Source organism: Xenopus tropicalis, chromosome 2 (assembly GCF_000004195.4).
Source record: "Xenopus tropicalis strain Nigerian chromosome 2, UCB_Xtro_10.0, whole genome shotgun sequence".
Lineage (NCBI taxonomy): Eukaryota > Metazoa > Chordata > Amphibia > Anura > Pipidae > Xenopus > Xenopus tropicalis.
Window position 1 is genome coordinate 169,218,689 of NC_030678.2, and position 15,628 is coordinate 169,234,316.

The 15,628-nt window shown below is 43.5% G+C and overlaps 1 protein-coding gene across 5 annotated transcripts in view; it reads right to left on the reverse strand.

Annotated features, from left to right (window-relative positions):
- Positions 1–15,628, reverse strand: part of tenm4 (teneurin transmembrane protein 4) — an 811,512-nt gene that overhangs the window by 22,535 nt on the left and 773,349 nt on the right. For all 5 annotated transcript variants that reach the window (XM_031895585.1, XM_031895582.1, NM_001102688.1 and 2 more), the window contains 3 exon segments: positions 12,121–12,353; positions 9,374–9,528; positions 1,474–2,351 (listed from right to left, as the gene is read on the reverse strand). In XM_031895585.1, coding sequence (XP_031751445.1) covers positions 1,474–2,351; positions 9,374–9,528; positions 12,121–12,353 — 1,266 coding nt within the window.

Sequence of the window (15,628 nt, forward strand, 5' to 3'; positions counted from 1 at the left end):
GACCCGTTATCCAGAATGCTTGGGACCAAGGGTATTCCGGATAATTTTGATCTTCATACCTTACGTCTACTAAAAAATCAATAAAACATTAATTAAACCCAATAGGGCTGTTCTGCCCCCAATAAGGGGTAATTATATCTTAGTTGGGATCAAGTACAGGTACTGTTTTATTATTACAGAGAAAAGGGAATCATTTAACCATTAAATAAACCCAATAGGGCTGTTCTGCCCCAATAAGGGGTAATTATATCTTAGTTGGGATCAAGTACAGGTACTGTTTTATTATTACAGAGAAAAGGGAATCATTTAACCATTAAATAAACCCAATAGGGCTGTTCTGCCCCCAATAAGGGGTAATTATATCTTAGTTGGGATCAAGTACAGGTACTGTTTTATTATTACAGAGAAAAGGGAATCATTTAACCATGAAATAAACCCAATAGGGCTGTTCTGCCCCAATAAGGGGTAATTATATCTTAGTTGGGATCAAGTACAGGTACTGTTTTATTATTACAGAGAAAAGGGAATCATTTAACCATTAAATAAACCCAATAGGGCTGTTCTGCCCCCAATAAGGGGTAATTATATCTTAGTTGGGATCAAGTACAGGTACTGTTTTATTATTACAGAGAAAAGGGAATCATTTAACCATGAAATAAACCCAATAGGGCTGTTCTGCCCCAATAAGGGGTAATTATATCTTAGTTGGGATCAAGTACAGGTACTGTTTTATTATTACAGAGAAAAGGGAATCATTTAACCATGAAATAAACCCAATAGGACTGTTCTGCCCCAATAAGGGGTAATTATATCTTAGTTGGGATCAAGTACAGGTACTGTTTTATTATTACAGAGAAAAGGGAATCATTTAACCATTAAATAAACCCAATAGGGCTGTTCTGCCCCCAATAAGGGGTAATTATATCTTAGTTGGGATCAAGTACAGGTACTGTTTTATTATTACAGAGAAAAGGGAATCATTTAACCATTAAATAAACCCGATAGGGCTGTTCTGCCTGAAGCTCTCTGAAGTCAAAGTGCTACGGCACATGTGGAGATTAGTCACCGCAGGCAACTTATCTTTCGAAAATGCTTTTCCATCGGCGTTACTGACCACCTATATGTATTTACAAATTTATTTTTATTTTAATTTAATGTTGGTGGTGGTCATGGAAGCTGATGTATGGGCGGGCCTGTCCTGTCCTGTGATCTATATTGGTTTTGTACACTCCAGCTTATATAGCATACGTAATATTTCTCCATGTGGGAGGTGAGTAATGGCAGTTTGATCCAAGCTACATAAGTCATGGCTAAAATGACACATGTGCTTGGAGACAACCTACTCCAAGGAATTGATAAGAATAATGAGATCTCTGGTGTTGTTGTTTGGAACCTTTGCTGCCTTGCTATTAAGTTCAAAAAGTTCTATGGGTTAAAAATATCCAAATAAGAATTAGGGGTAGCAATACTTACTCATAAAATGTCGTCCAGCCGTCTTCATTACTCTTGGTGGCGAGCAGACCTGAATTTCCATGGTAGGTCATCATGGCCAACTCATGACCTTGCGCGGACACACTTTTTAGAGCACTGTTTGTACCTATGGTCAACCAGTAGACTTGTCCATCAGGTACCACCAACCAAAGTGGCATTCCGGTTGAGTCCCGCCTTACGTTCAAAGTATTTCCATTGTTATCGGTAATGAGGGTTAAATCTCCCTCCCCAGTGTATGTGAAGTTGTAGAGATAGTCTCCGGTGGTTAGACTCTGGGTATAAAGGTGTCTTCCCGTGGTGTCGAACAGATACAACTCCTGATCGATCGGAGATGAAACTTCATACATGTTCTGACTGTTGAGGAACGGCTTGTTAGTGCGAATAAATCGTATCCGTATATTTCCCAGATCGGCTACATACAGCTCACCGTCTGCGCAAACAGCCAGGGATGATGGGGAATTTAATTTTGCATCCTTGGCATAGCCATCATCCCCAGAAAAGCACTCACAATTGGCATCGTTCTTGCAGTCACATCCACTAGGGGCCCCAGCGACCAATGAGATTTCCCCATTGGTGGTGACCTGTCTGATTCTGTTAATCTTTTTCTCATCCGTTTCAGAAATGTACAGAATTCCATTATGTGACACAGCCAACGCGACGGCTGCTTCCAGGGTGGCATGGATGGCCACTTTACTCAGCAGGAAATGGTCAATCCCTGGGACCTGGCAGTGCATCGGCCTTCCTGCTACAATGCGCACTTGGTGGTTCTCGGAGATCTGTAAAACCACGTTGTTGTCAAGGACATACAGTGAGTTGTCCATGGGATTTACTGCTAAGTCTGTTGGCCATTCCAGTCGAACCTGAAATAGAAATAAAGTAGATACATCGATCATTTCCAGCCAAAGCCTACCCAATAAAGATTGGATTGACCCCTCAAAGACACACAGAGCAACTAGTAGCAGCTACTTGTCCTGGCTACTAAAATAGACAATGCTGATCATTTACTGATAATTGTCTCTATGTGTGTTTTAGCAGAGGCAATTCTCAGTATTGTCTATTGCAGGGGATTTTCTGTTTAGTATCCATGGAAAAGTAGCTGCTACTAGTAGCTCCGTGTGTCTTCACCCTTAGTACGGTGGCGACTATAGATTATTATGTACATAGAACATTCCTTGCTGTGTTTGTACTTATACATGTAGGTGGGAGATACCATTTTGCTTTCTTATTGCAATGCTACTCGGCTTCTACACTCATTGCCCTAATACTTAGTGGTGTGGAACGTAAGGGCATTTTCTTTGCTCTACTATTAGGGTAAAGACACACGGAGCTACTAGTAGCAGCTACTTGTTGTGGCTACTAAAACAGACAATGCTGATTATTTACTGATAACTGTCTCTACATGTGTTTTAGCAGAGGCAATTCTCAATATTGTCTATGGCAGGGGATTTTCTGGCGTTTAGTAGCCATGAAAAAATAGCTGCTACTAGTAGCTCCATGTGTCTTCACCCTAAGGGTGAAGACACACAGAGCTACTAGTAGCAGCTACTTGTAGTGGCTACTAAAATAGACAATGCTGATCATTTACTGATAATTGTCTCTATGTGTGTTTTAGCAGAGGCAATTCTCAGTATTGTCTATGGCAGGGGATTTTCTGGCGTTTAGTAGCCATGAAAAAATAGCTGCTACTAGTAGCTCCATGTGTCTTCACCCTAAGGGTGAAGACACACAGAGCTACTAGTAGCAGCTACTTGTAGTGGCTACTAAAATAGACAATGCTGATCATTTACTGATAACTGTCTCATTGTGTGTTTTAGCAGAGGCAATTCTAAGTATTGTCTATGGCAGGGTATTTTCTGGTGTTTAGTAGCCATGAAAAAGTAGCTGCTACTAGTAGCTCAGTGTCTCTTCACCCTAAAAGTGGATGAAAATCACATAAAACCCTCAACATAGCTGATTATCAGTAGACAATTTTACAGGTACCACAGACATCCAAGCATAGTATCCAAGGCTCTTGTGATACTAATATCTACAGTTAGTATTAGTGGTGGTATATATAGTTTATGTATGTGAGTGTATAGATTGGTAAGTATAGGTTGTGTGTGCTGGGTTTACTTGGAAGGGTTGAACTTGATGGACTCTGGTCTTTTTTCAACCCTATGTAACTATGAAGGCAGGTAGTAGTACAGTAGCACCATCATGAATGGACTGAGAACCAGAACACCTGATGAGCATTTTATGTACAATCTGATCCAACAAAAAATTCCAGTTATTGCCATCTAACAGCAGCCCCTTTGGCATTTGTGAGAATATCCAGCTTTCCCACCTGGGCCTGGCCATGATGTAGGTTGGGCAGATGATGCAGCCTGCTACATGCGCCATCAGTGAACGCCATTGTTCTTCCTTTATATCAAATAACATCATAGAAAAGAATAAAAAGAAAGCATTGGAAGAGCGTGCAACCCACCGACGCACATCTCCTGCTAAAATATTAACAACTTGAAGGCACGGGAACACAATCAGAATATGGAGCCCTTTGATACCAGCGCTATAAATAAATATGAGACTTGGAATATTTTCCCTTTAGCCTCTAAAACAATACAAAGAAAAGAGTATTTTGTTACGACAACGGATGGATGTGTTCGGGTTTTTCGCTGGCTGATTGAACCTGAAATATGTGTCATCTCCTGCGCTGGGTTTCCAGCATGTGAGATGGGCATCAGCGGGTGGCCTCCTCTAAAGTGCCACTAACAAACTAGCAAGTGTCAGGCAGGCAGCGGAAGATGACAGAAAGCTTTGGTATGCCAGGAAGCAGCAGCGGCAAAAAAACCAAAAAAACAATGTTGTCTTAAAAATAGGCTGCGACTTTTTGGCTTTGATGAGCCAATTATTTTTCTGTTTCAAAATATTTTGAGACCAGAATGAAGTTTATTGGGGCTGGTTGACAGTTTGCGAGTGACAGGGCGAAGAGCAGATTTGGGTTTTGGAACAACATGTTGTTGTGTTAGGCTTTGTACCAATAGTGCTGTACTATGAATAGGTGTAACAATACAGGGTGCCTTAATGGTGAGTAGAGTTAGAGAATTCCAGGCTAAAAGGGTGGCCCTGGATAGACTTGAGCAACTCTCTTGTTTACAATATTAACTTCAAAGGTTCCAGGGCCACCAGCAGTCAGGGGCCCGGTGGCAGAGGGGGACTCAATAGGTGGATTGTGGATGAATCCTTGGCATACTTTGGGGTACGGCAGGGTGGGGCAGGCAAGGGGCAGGGCCCACAACCCAGGGAGGTCCAGGTAACTAGTGTGCAAATAATTGGAGTCCCTAGGGCAGCGGTTCTCAGCCTATGGGTCAGGAACCCTTTTGGGGGTGGAACAACCCTTTCACAGGGGGTTGCCTAAGACCATCGGAAAACACATATTTCCGATGGTCTTAGGAATCATTTTATGGTTGGGGGTTGCGGCATTAAGAAGGTTGAGAACCACTGCCCTAGGGGGAGGTCCCTGCTAACTTAATAATATGGGACCCCCCTATAATTACTGATGGCAGCACTTTAAGGTGCACCTACAGGTCATTTATACCCTGGAAGTCACCGGAACAGGAGTAGTCGGTTGCCTAAAGGTGGCCATACACGGGCAGATTTAAGCTGCTGGTGTATGGGCACCTCCAATGGGCCTAACCAACTGAAATCTGGCAAATTTTAGGCAGATTGGGCAAGTTTGGGGATTGGGGACCGCATTGGCTTGTTGATGCGGTCCCCGATCTGATGGCGCCTATGCCCACCTCTGTAATTCGATCATTTGGCCCTAAGTCCAAACAATCAAATTATCCCAATATCACCCACCTTTAGGTGGACATATCGGGAGAAGACCCTTCTTGCTTGGCAACCTTGCCAAACGAGTGAATCTTCCTGTGTATGGCCACCTTTAGTCCTGGACTTTTGTGGGCACCCACAAATCTGGCCCTGCCCATTCCTGCAAGAAGCTGAGCCTCAGAACCAAGCAAATATACCGCCATATTCCAATGAAGGCTACGGAGGATATCTCAGGAAACACAATAGCAACCCCCAACACTTTTTTCAAATACAAATAAAGACCCCCTTCATTAAAGAACTTACTCGGGGCTGCGTTTATCACACATACGAGCCTCTAACTGTTGTTAAGCTACAACTCCCAGCGCCCCGCCAACACCACTTTGCTGTAAAGATGTCGGATAGACAACCTGATGTCTATAATAAGATATCACCAACACTTTTATAGTCCGTTGAACATATATTTTATCCCCAAGGGGACCGTCCGTGGAAGATAAACAAGTTAGGCTGCCTCCCCCCTTACTTGGCTGACCCGAAGCTTGTGTGCATTGGAGGCAGGCCCTGGATGGATTCCCAGTTGGCTGCGCGCCTGCCTTTCTGTACTAGTAGAGTACAGTGTGCGGTTTGCTCTTTAATAATGCATGTCTCCATAGCTTGCAATAATGCGAGGAGCTCGGCTTACACTGCAGCTTCATGTTAGCATCAAGAACACCGCTCACTCCCAGCCGACAAGGGAATTTTCCATTTTTTAAACCCCATTCCTTGTCATCGCTGACAGCGAAAATAATTTATGGGCCTCGGACTTGTTGTGCCCCAGAGACCTGACTGCGGAACCTTTCTGGCTGCCAGGGATGAGATTTATGTCTTGCATTGGGAAGTGGCGGTATATATATAATATATTTATACTGTATTAGGCTGCTCTATTTCACCCCGCGCTGTTTGGACAGCCACTAAAGGCAAAATAGATTGTCTACAGCCGGAGCAAAATGCTGCCCGAGCGCGACCTGCCCAATATCTGCTAACAATAAATATCTGCACGGAATACAGTCACTCCTATTAAAAAGGGGGGATAGAAATGAATTATTAAAGGAACTCTATTACTGCCAGAATAGGGTTTGCTGAAGACCTATAAAAAGGAAAATATTCCCCGTGTATAAGTTTGATTTAACTGCAATTTCTTTTCATATAAATAGGCACTAAATTATGGGGGTATAGCTTATGGTGAGCGTTATATTCATTCCCTAAGGAAGAAGCTGCCATAGTGTTTCCATTAGACGGTCTAAGGACACGAGCTTACTGTGCACAAACTCTCAGTATATTTTTTTGATAGGTTGGTAGGAGCTGCCATATTGTTTGCTTTGAACATTAGCCCATGAATCCAAATGGTTTTGGAAGGCTACATTAATTGGGTCTTGGGCATGAGTGGGCAGTTCCCTGGGAACGTAACGGAGTGAGTTTACTCTTATAACCGGCACTATGCAAACTTCCTTGAACCTTGTAGTTGACCATATGCCAACCCCAACCCCTTATGGGAAGCAGTATGCCAACCCCTACCTCCTGCACTGTGCGGCCAGCAGGCACAGACTGGCAATCTGTGGACTCTGGGACATGCCACGCTATTTACTGGGCCTGTTTGGGGGCTGCTTGGGCTTCTATGTACTTCATATGCTTGGTCCTATTTTGAATCTCAATCAGGACCTGGTGGCGAACACTATACCAGCTTCAACATCCTCTCATTTTGTGACTCCTAAAGCTGAATCTTAATCTTGTGGCCAGCAGTGTATTAGCCATAACCCTGTACATTATGGCCAGCACCTACCTCCCGGGACTTTATGGCCCCTATAGTTGAATTTTACCATTTTGGCCAGCAGTATGGCAGCCCCAACGTTCTTGCACCTTGTGGTTGACAGTAAACCAGCACCAACCCTATGGGCACAGCATACCAGTCATTACATCCTGCTACTAGTGACCATTTGGCATCATTACGCCAGCTTCAACCTCCTCCCACCTTGAGACCCCTAATCTGAAGGGAGTAGGGACGAATATCACATATAATTGTATCCCTTTATAGGAAGGTTTCATTGTTAATATTATATACTACATGACACTAATATGACATTTTTCTTTTTAAAATATTATCTGCCCACAGAGAGACCCCCCTAGCCAATCAGTATTGTAGCTGCCATGTATCCCAGCCACCCAGCTGAGCCAAATTAATACTCATCTGCCTTCACTTCCCCCACCGTCCTCATCAATTTCCGTCACTGAGATGGTTTTTTTCTTGTTCCTCTCTAGGGGGCCCCAGCGGTGCCGTTGCAATAACTCAGAAACCGACGGGGTCGATTCCACACAGTCACTTGCATGTATAACGGCGATTAGATATTTATTGTCAGTTTATTGCTAAAGGGAAAGTATTGTTTATCTTGCTTAAAAACTAGAAATGCATAAGGATAACCTTCTATGCACAGAACATTCCTTGTTTATATACATATGTGTGGGCGCTACCATGATGCCCCCATTATATAGAATAGTATAAGGGTAGGGCTTATTATACACTCATAACTCAGCCATATTGCCAATGTGTGCCTAGTATAGGAGGATACCAATACTGCCTCCTTGGCCACTAACTACCTGCAGGGGAGAATTATGGGAAGAAGCAGCTCTTCGGGCAGAGGCAGTAACACTTCTATAGAATCTAGGGCAGGGATCCCCAACCTTGTGAGCCACACAAGCATGAAACAAGTTCTTTGGGGATGCCAAATAAGGGCTGTGATTGGCTATTTGGTAGCCCCATGTGACTTCTGGCCTGCAGGAGGTTCTGCTTGGGGTAAAACTGTGTCTCTGGGTTTCCAAAACTTACTTCCAAGCCAAAAATGTAAAAATGGCGCCTACATTGGTTGGGGATCAGTGATCTAGGGAAAGCCCAGCAACTGAAACATAATGATTCACCTCTTAAGGTGATTGTAGCCGATTGTAGCTGCCCTTGGACCGATTCGGCAGCTTATCGGTCCGTGTAGGGGCAGAAACGACGGCCATACCCGACCGACATCTGACCTGAAATTGGGCAGATATTGATTGGGCAGGTTAAAAGATTCGGTCGGATCGGGGACCTCATCGGCTCGTTGATGCCGTCTCTGAACCAACTGCCCCACTGCCGCCATTATAATTCGATTGTTTGGCCCCAGGGAATTAGCCTACATGTTCCCCGATATCGCCCACCCGTAGGTGGGGATAACGGGTGAAGATCCGCCCGCTTGGCGACCTTGCCAAGCAAGCGAATCTTCACGTGTATGGGGACCCTTACCCTTGCCATTAGACAACTTATAAGAGAACTAGAAATGTTTGCTTTGCCTTTAAAATGCGGAGGAATAATTAATAAATCTATGCCTCGCCGCGGTATTAAGACCATCGCCTTAAACAACATCCATCGTCGGATACATTTATCATTAGCGCTAATCTGGAGGAGCTTGTTTTTATCTTCAGCTCTCTAAAGCACAGCGTGAGTCCGACTGCAACTAATTAGCAATCCGATACAGCCCCAAATCTGCTGATTTTAGTTAGAGCCGAGGGGTGGGGGGGGGGGGGAGGTACCAGGGCAGGATGGATGGGGACCCCAGCTCAGGGAGAAAAATATTCTTATTAGGCATGCCCAACCTATAGCAGGCGTTGAGAGCTGCAGTTTAACTATTGCACCTCCGGTTGAAAATATTGAACATTTGTATAGTATTAATGTGCCTTTTTTTAACTTATTTCTACTTTTTATATAGTAATCCTGATTTTACCTCTGATGGGCAAACTTTTTAGTCATCTTAACTTAGCAAAATAATATGTCCTAGTTTTGCTGTTAGAATTTTCTACATAAACATGTAAAACAAATAATGAGAAGTTACAGGGGGCTCCTCAGAGCTGGGGGGCCAAACCCAAAACCAACCCCAGGAGGGAGGCATCAAACCAGTACAAACCAATCTGATTCCATCCCTTGCGGAAAAGTCACCTATATAAGCAAACATGGATCCCAGAAGATGATGGAGTAGAACAAATGTGGCCCTTTTGAGGGCCGGTGTGTTTATCTGGGTACCTGGGAAATATCCATTACAGAATCACAGCTCAGGGGCCTGGCCGAGGTCAGGTCATTGGATCCCAGCAAGGTGGAGATGATGCCATTCTGGTCAATGCGACGGATCATCGTTCCATCGACGAAGTAAATCAACCCGAATTTATCTACCGTGATGCCTGTTAAGGAATAATTGTAGAGCAGAGATCAGCACAGAGCATTCCATTGGAAGAAATCACAATATTCTCTTTACTGTTGAATATAGTCTAATAGTCTCAACCTTCCTAATGCCGTGACCCTTTAATACAGATCCTCATGTTGTGGTGACCCCCAACCATAAAATTATTCCTAAAACCATTGGAAATATGTGTTTTCCGATGGTCTTAGGCGACCCTTGTGAAAGGGTCGTTTGACCCCCAAAGGGGTCCCGACCCACAGGTTAAGATTGGACAGACCCCCAGCTGCTCTAGGCTGATTGGACAGACCCCCAGCTGCTCTAGGCTGATTGGACAGACCCCCAGCTGCTCTAGGCTAATTGGACAGACCCCCAGCTGCTCTAGGCTGATTGGACAGACCCCCAGCTGCTCTAGGCTGATTGGACAGACCCCCAGCTGCTCTAGGCTGATTGGACAGAACCCCAGCTGCTCTAGGCTGATTGGACAGAACCCCAGCTGCTCTAGGCTGATTGGACAGAACCCCAGCTGCTCTAGGCTGATTGGACAGACCCCCAGCTGCTCTAGGCTGATTGGACAGAACCCCAGCTGCTCTAGGCTGATTGGACAGACCCCCAGCTGCTCTAGGCTGATTGGACAGACCCCCAGCTGCTCTAGGCTGATTGGACAGACCCCCAGCTGCTCCCCCAGCTGCTCTAGGCTGATTGGACAGACCCCCAAAAACCAGTCCACTCCCTGCACAGGCCAGCTTGCCCCCCTCCATCCGCCAACTGTGATTCGCCCCCTTCCCTCCATTCCTATTTTGGAAATGAAGAGTAGCGCAGCGATGTTGGCCAATTACACAAATACAGTAGAGAGGCAATAAATGGCACAGGGCAGGTTAATATTCAGGTTAATATAGTTTAGATAGCCATATTAAGGGCAAGTTATGGAGGATATGGCTGATTCCCGATTCATCGCGGTGACAGACTTGCAGACTTGTTTCCCCCTAAAATTTCCCGTTGGAAAGGAGACTTCACGATGTGCAGTTGTACATATGGCAGAGACATTTGCGGCCCGGATTACAATGAAATGATAAAAAGGCGCAGCCTGGATCTCATATGGATTGATTTAAAAGCCCCTCGTGGTGCTTGTGTGACTGGAGGCGGCTCTTGTTATTGCTTTGATGGCACAGACATGCTTTATATAATGCACGGAGGGTTTCCTTTTGGCTAATGAAACCTACAAACACTGCAATGTTATTAGTGCAGAAGGAGCTGTCGCACAGTTAGGGCCAAAAACCAGCTCCCAAAATGAACCCAACTGGTGGGAGGGGCTTATAAGCCGAGGCCGAGGCGTCTATTTAAATATCCCTTTGAACTCCGCTTGGAATTGATAGGGAGTTTAAATCCCCAGATACCCTCTGCAGGAGTCCGGCTGGGGCTGATATATAATACCATTTGCATTATTTAGGGGGAGTTATCATTTTTAATTTCAAGAAATCCTTTGATTTCGTCAGATGATGAGCACAAAGGCTTCGGGGCTCTCATTGATCATGTTCTCAAGGATGAGGAGCATGGAGAAAGGGAAATGTCATTTCATTTGCTTTTATACATATTGCGCACAGCTGGAATTCCAGAAAAACACGGAGCGCCATTTCTCTGTACCCCCAGAATTCTACTGCAATACAGACTGGTTGCTAAAAAGCATGCGACGCAAGTTGCGCTTGATTTACCAATGTGTCACTAATTAGCACTTTTATATGGGCACAGAACCCCTCAGTGACTGCTAATATCCTTATCATTTACAGTAGGGGGTACATTATCCCTTATAATACATGAGTGATACTCAGAGTTCCCTGTATAACTCAGCCTGCAGCCTTGTGCCTTTATATGGGCACAGAACCCCTCATTGACTGCTAATATCCTTATCATTTACAGTAGGGGGTACAGTATCCCTTATAATACATGAGTGATACTCAGAGTTCCCTGTATAACTCAGCCTGCAGCCTTGTGCCTTTATATGGGGGGCACAGAACCCCTCAGTGACTGCTAATATCCTTATCATTTACAGTAGGGGGTACATTATCCCTTATAATACATGAGTGATACTCAGAGTTCCCTGTATAACTCAGCCTGCAGCCTTGTGCCTTTATATGGGCACAGAACCCCTCAGTGACTGCTAATATCCTTATCATTTACAGTAGGGGGTACATTATCCCTTATAATACATGAGTGATACTCAGAGTTCCCTGTATAACTCAGCCTGCAGCCTTGTGCCTTTATATGGGCACAGAACCCCTCAGTGACTGCTAATATCCTTATCATTTACAGTAGGGGGTACATTATCCCTTATAATACATGAGTGATACTCAGAGTTCCCTGTATAACTCAGCCTGCAGCCTTGTGCCTTTATATGGGCACAGAACCCCTCAGTGACTGCTAATATCCTTATCATTTACAGTAGGGGGTACATTATCCCTTATAATACAGGAGTGATACTCAGAGTTCCCTGTATAACTCAGCCTGCAGCCTTGTGCCTTTATATGGGCACAGAACCCCTCAGTGACTGCTAATATCCTTATCATTTACAGTAGGGGGTACATAATAATATCCTTACCTCTTGGGTTGTTGAGAGAAGCTTCGATAGCTTTGCCCCCATCCCCGCATCGAGTATCATCGAAGGGAAGGCACTGGTCCCCAGTTCCGGCTATCACCTCCGAGTTCTTGGCAAATTCCTTCACCACGTTCGTTGACTTGATCTTGTAAACCCGCCGGCTATTGGTATCGGAGAGGAGAATGGCGCCTGTGATTGGGTCTGTGGCCAGGTAATATTTATGGGCGGGACTGTGACTGTAATTAAAGCAAGAAAAGGGGGGACAGAACTGTGTTATTCAAGCGACTGAGCCCAAACAACAGACATTGGGTAGAACAGAACAGCAGAAGAACTTAATTAAAGCAATAAAAACTGAGTTTTATTTTACAAAATCCAATTCCAAGTATTAACATTAGGCCTCGATAGGTTGCTATGCCTGGTACATTACATTACTCCCTTTTAAGAGTTAATTTAAAGGGAAAATTCCCCTCAGCGCTGTGCATATTCTCTAAATAAATGACCAGCAAGCCTGAATCTGCCGAGCTCCATGTCAAGCTTCTTCGCCCCAAACCCCCGGTAGCCGCCAACCCTGTAAACTCCTCTGCATCTGTAACATTATGGAGTTCAGCGGGTTCCTTATTGCTTTTTATTCACCATGAAATTGAAGCGCTGGTTTAAATTCATCTAATTTGGATAAGAAGTCATTTGTGTGACGCACAGCCATGGATGGCAGGGCTGCAATATGGCGCTCTGTGAAGGATCAGGGGGATAGGGGGGATAATCAGAAGTTTTATATGCAAGGCGATTGCTTTATATCTGCCCTGCTTGGCAGGCACACAGGCCACTATCCGCCGCAATATGTTCTATGTCGTTTCAGTATGAGATTTGCCTGTCTTTCCCCCCATGGAATAAGTTTATGAAATTCTCAAAGATAGATGCCAATTGCCTATTCTCAACCTGGATAAAACCTATAGACTAACGGCACATAAAGATTTATAATGGGCACTGCCTTCAAGCAGAGGACATGGAAACCCATGTCTGCCTGTTACAACTGCTAATATGGGTATGGGGTCCCTTATCCGGAAACCCGTTATCAAGTAAGTTCCGAATTATGGAAAGGCCATCTCCCATTGACTCCATTGTAAGCAAATAAATCTAAGTTTTAAAAATGATTCCCTTTTCTCTGTAATAATAAAACAGTACCTGTACTTGATCCCAGCTAAGATATAATTACCCCTTATTGGGGGCAGAACAGCCCTATTGGGTTTATTTCATGGTTAAATGATTCCCTTTTCTCTGTAATAATAAAACAGTACCTGTACTTGATCCCAACTAAGATATAATTACCCCTTATTGGGGCAGAACAGCCCTATTGGGTTTATTTAATGGTTAAATGATTCCCTTTTCTCTGTAATAATAAAACAGTACCTGTACTTGATCCCAACTAAGATATAATTACCCCTTATTGGGGGCAGAACAGCCCTATTGGGTTTATTTAATGGTTAAATGATTCCCTTTTCTCTGTAATAATAAAACAGTACCTGTACTTGATCCCAACTAAGATATAATTACCCCTTATTGGGGCAGAACAGCCCTATTGGGTTTATTCAATATTTTTATGATTTTTAGCAGACTTAAGTTATGGAGATCCAAATTACAGAAAGATCCCTTATCCGGAAAACCCCAGGTCCCGAGCATTCTGGATAACAGGTCCCATACCTGCACTACTGAATGTAAAGCACCGACACCCAAACAAAAATATTCAAAAGGCCGAATATCTCCAGCCACTTGCACCAACGAGGGGTGTAAGTGATTTTTATATCTCCATGCTAAGAATGATATTATGAGCTACAAGCCTCTCGCTGCTCCACAACAGCCCTGAGATAGGGGAAAAGGGACGTGTCGGTTTGATATATTCCTGTATATCCCCAGTCAGTTATCCAATTAAATCGTGGGCAGATCTCATCTCGACAAATGACACTGTTCCTGGCTTAATAAAATGGTCTGACCTTCAAGACAAGCCCCCGCTGGCAGCCTGCGTCCCATCTGTGTTTCTTGGGCTTGACAGCACGGCTGCTGGGATATTATTACATTTACCTGCATGTCACTCACATTAAGCAGGTGGCTCTGGGGCCCCTGGGAATGGCCAGATAGGGCCCCATGCTTCCTCTAGTTTCTCTGTCCCAGGTGTAAAGCCACCGTCCCTCAGCCGTACTATTATTATCTGCTACAGCCTCATCTGAGCCCATTCTGCTTACATACTATAATACAGATGACTATATATGACTAGATCATGCATAGAAATACAGATCTGGGGCCTGTTATCCAGAATGCTCAGGATCTGGGGTGTTCTGTATAAGGGATCTTTCCATAATTTGGATCTCCATACCTTAAGTCTGCTAAACCCAATTAATTAAACCTGACAGGATTGTTTTGCCTTCAATAAGGATTAATTATATTTAATATTTTTGGATCAAAGTACTGTTTTCTTACTACGGAAAAAAAGGAAATCCTTTTTTAAAATCTGAATTATTTGATTAAAAATGGAGTCTATGGGAGATGGCCTTCCCTTAATTTGGAGCTTTCTGGATATTTATTATTTTAGCCCACCAGGGGCCTTACGGAAAACACCCTTTCTGCCCTACCCTAAACAAGGCCCTTTGTGACACTCACAAGATACAGGCATCGGACCCGTTATCCGGAAACCCATTATCCAGAAAGCTCCGAATTACGGGAAGGTCATCTCCCATAGAATGCACTTTAATCAAATAATTTAAATGTTAAAAATATATTTCCTTTTTCTTTGTAATAATAAAACAGTACCTGTACTTGATCCCAACTAAGATATAATTACCCCTTATTGGGGGCAGAACAGCCCTATTGGGTTTATTTAATGGTTAAATGATTCCCTTTTCTCTGTAATAATAAAACAGTACCTGTACTTGATCCCAACTAAGATATAATTACCCCTTATTGGGGCAGAACAGTCCTATTGGGTTTATTTCATGGTTAAATGATTCCCTTTTCTCTGTAATAATAAAACAGTACCTGTACTTGATCCCAACTAAGATATAATTACCCCTTATTGGGGCAGAACAGCCCTATTGGGTTTATTTCATGGTTAAATGATTCCCTTTTCTCTGTAATAATAAAACAGTACCTGTACTTGATCCCAACTAAGATATAATTACCCCTTATTGGGGGCAGAACAGCCCTATTGGGTTTATTTCATGGTTAAATGATTCCCTTTTCTCTGTAATAATAAAACAGTACCTGTACTTGATCCCAACTAAGATATAATTACCCCTTATTGGGGGCAGAACAGCCCTATTGGGTTTATTTAATGTTTAGAGATGTGAGATAGATAGACAGACAAACAGGCAGATAGATGATAGATGATATATGATAAATAGATAGATAGATGATAGATAGATAGATAGATGATAGATAGATAGATAGATAGATAGATAGATAGATAGATAGATAGATAGGATAGATAGATAGGATAGATGATAGATGATAGATAGATGAG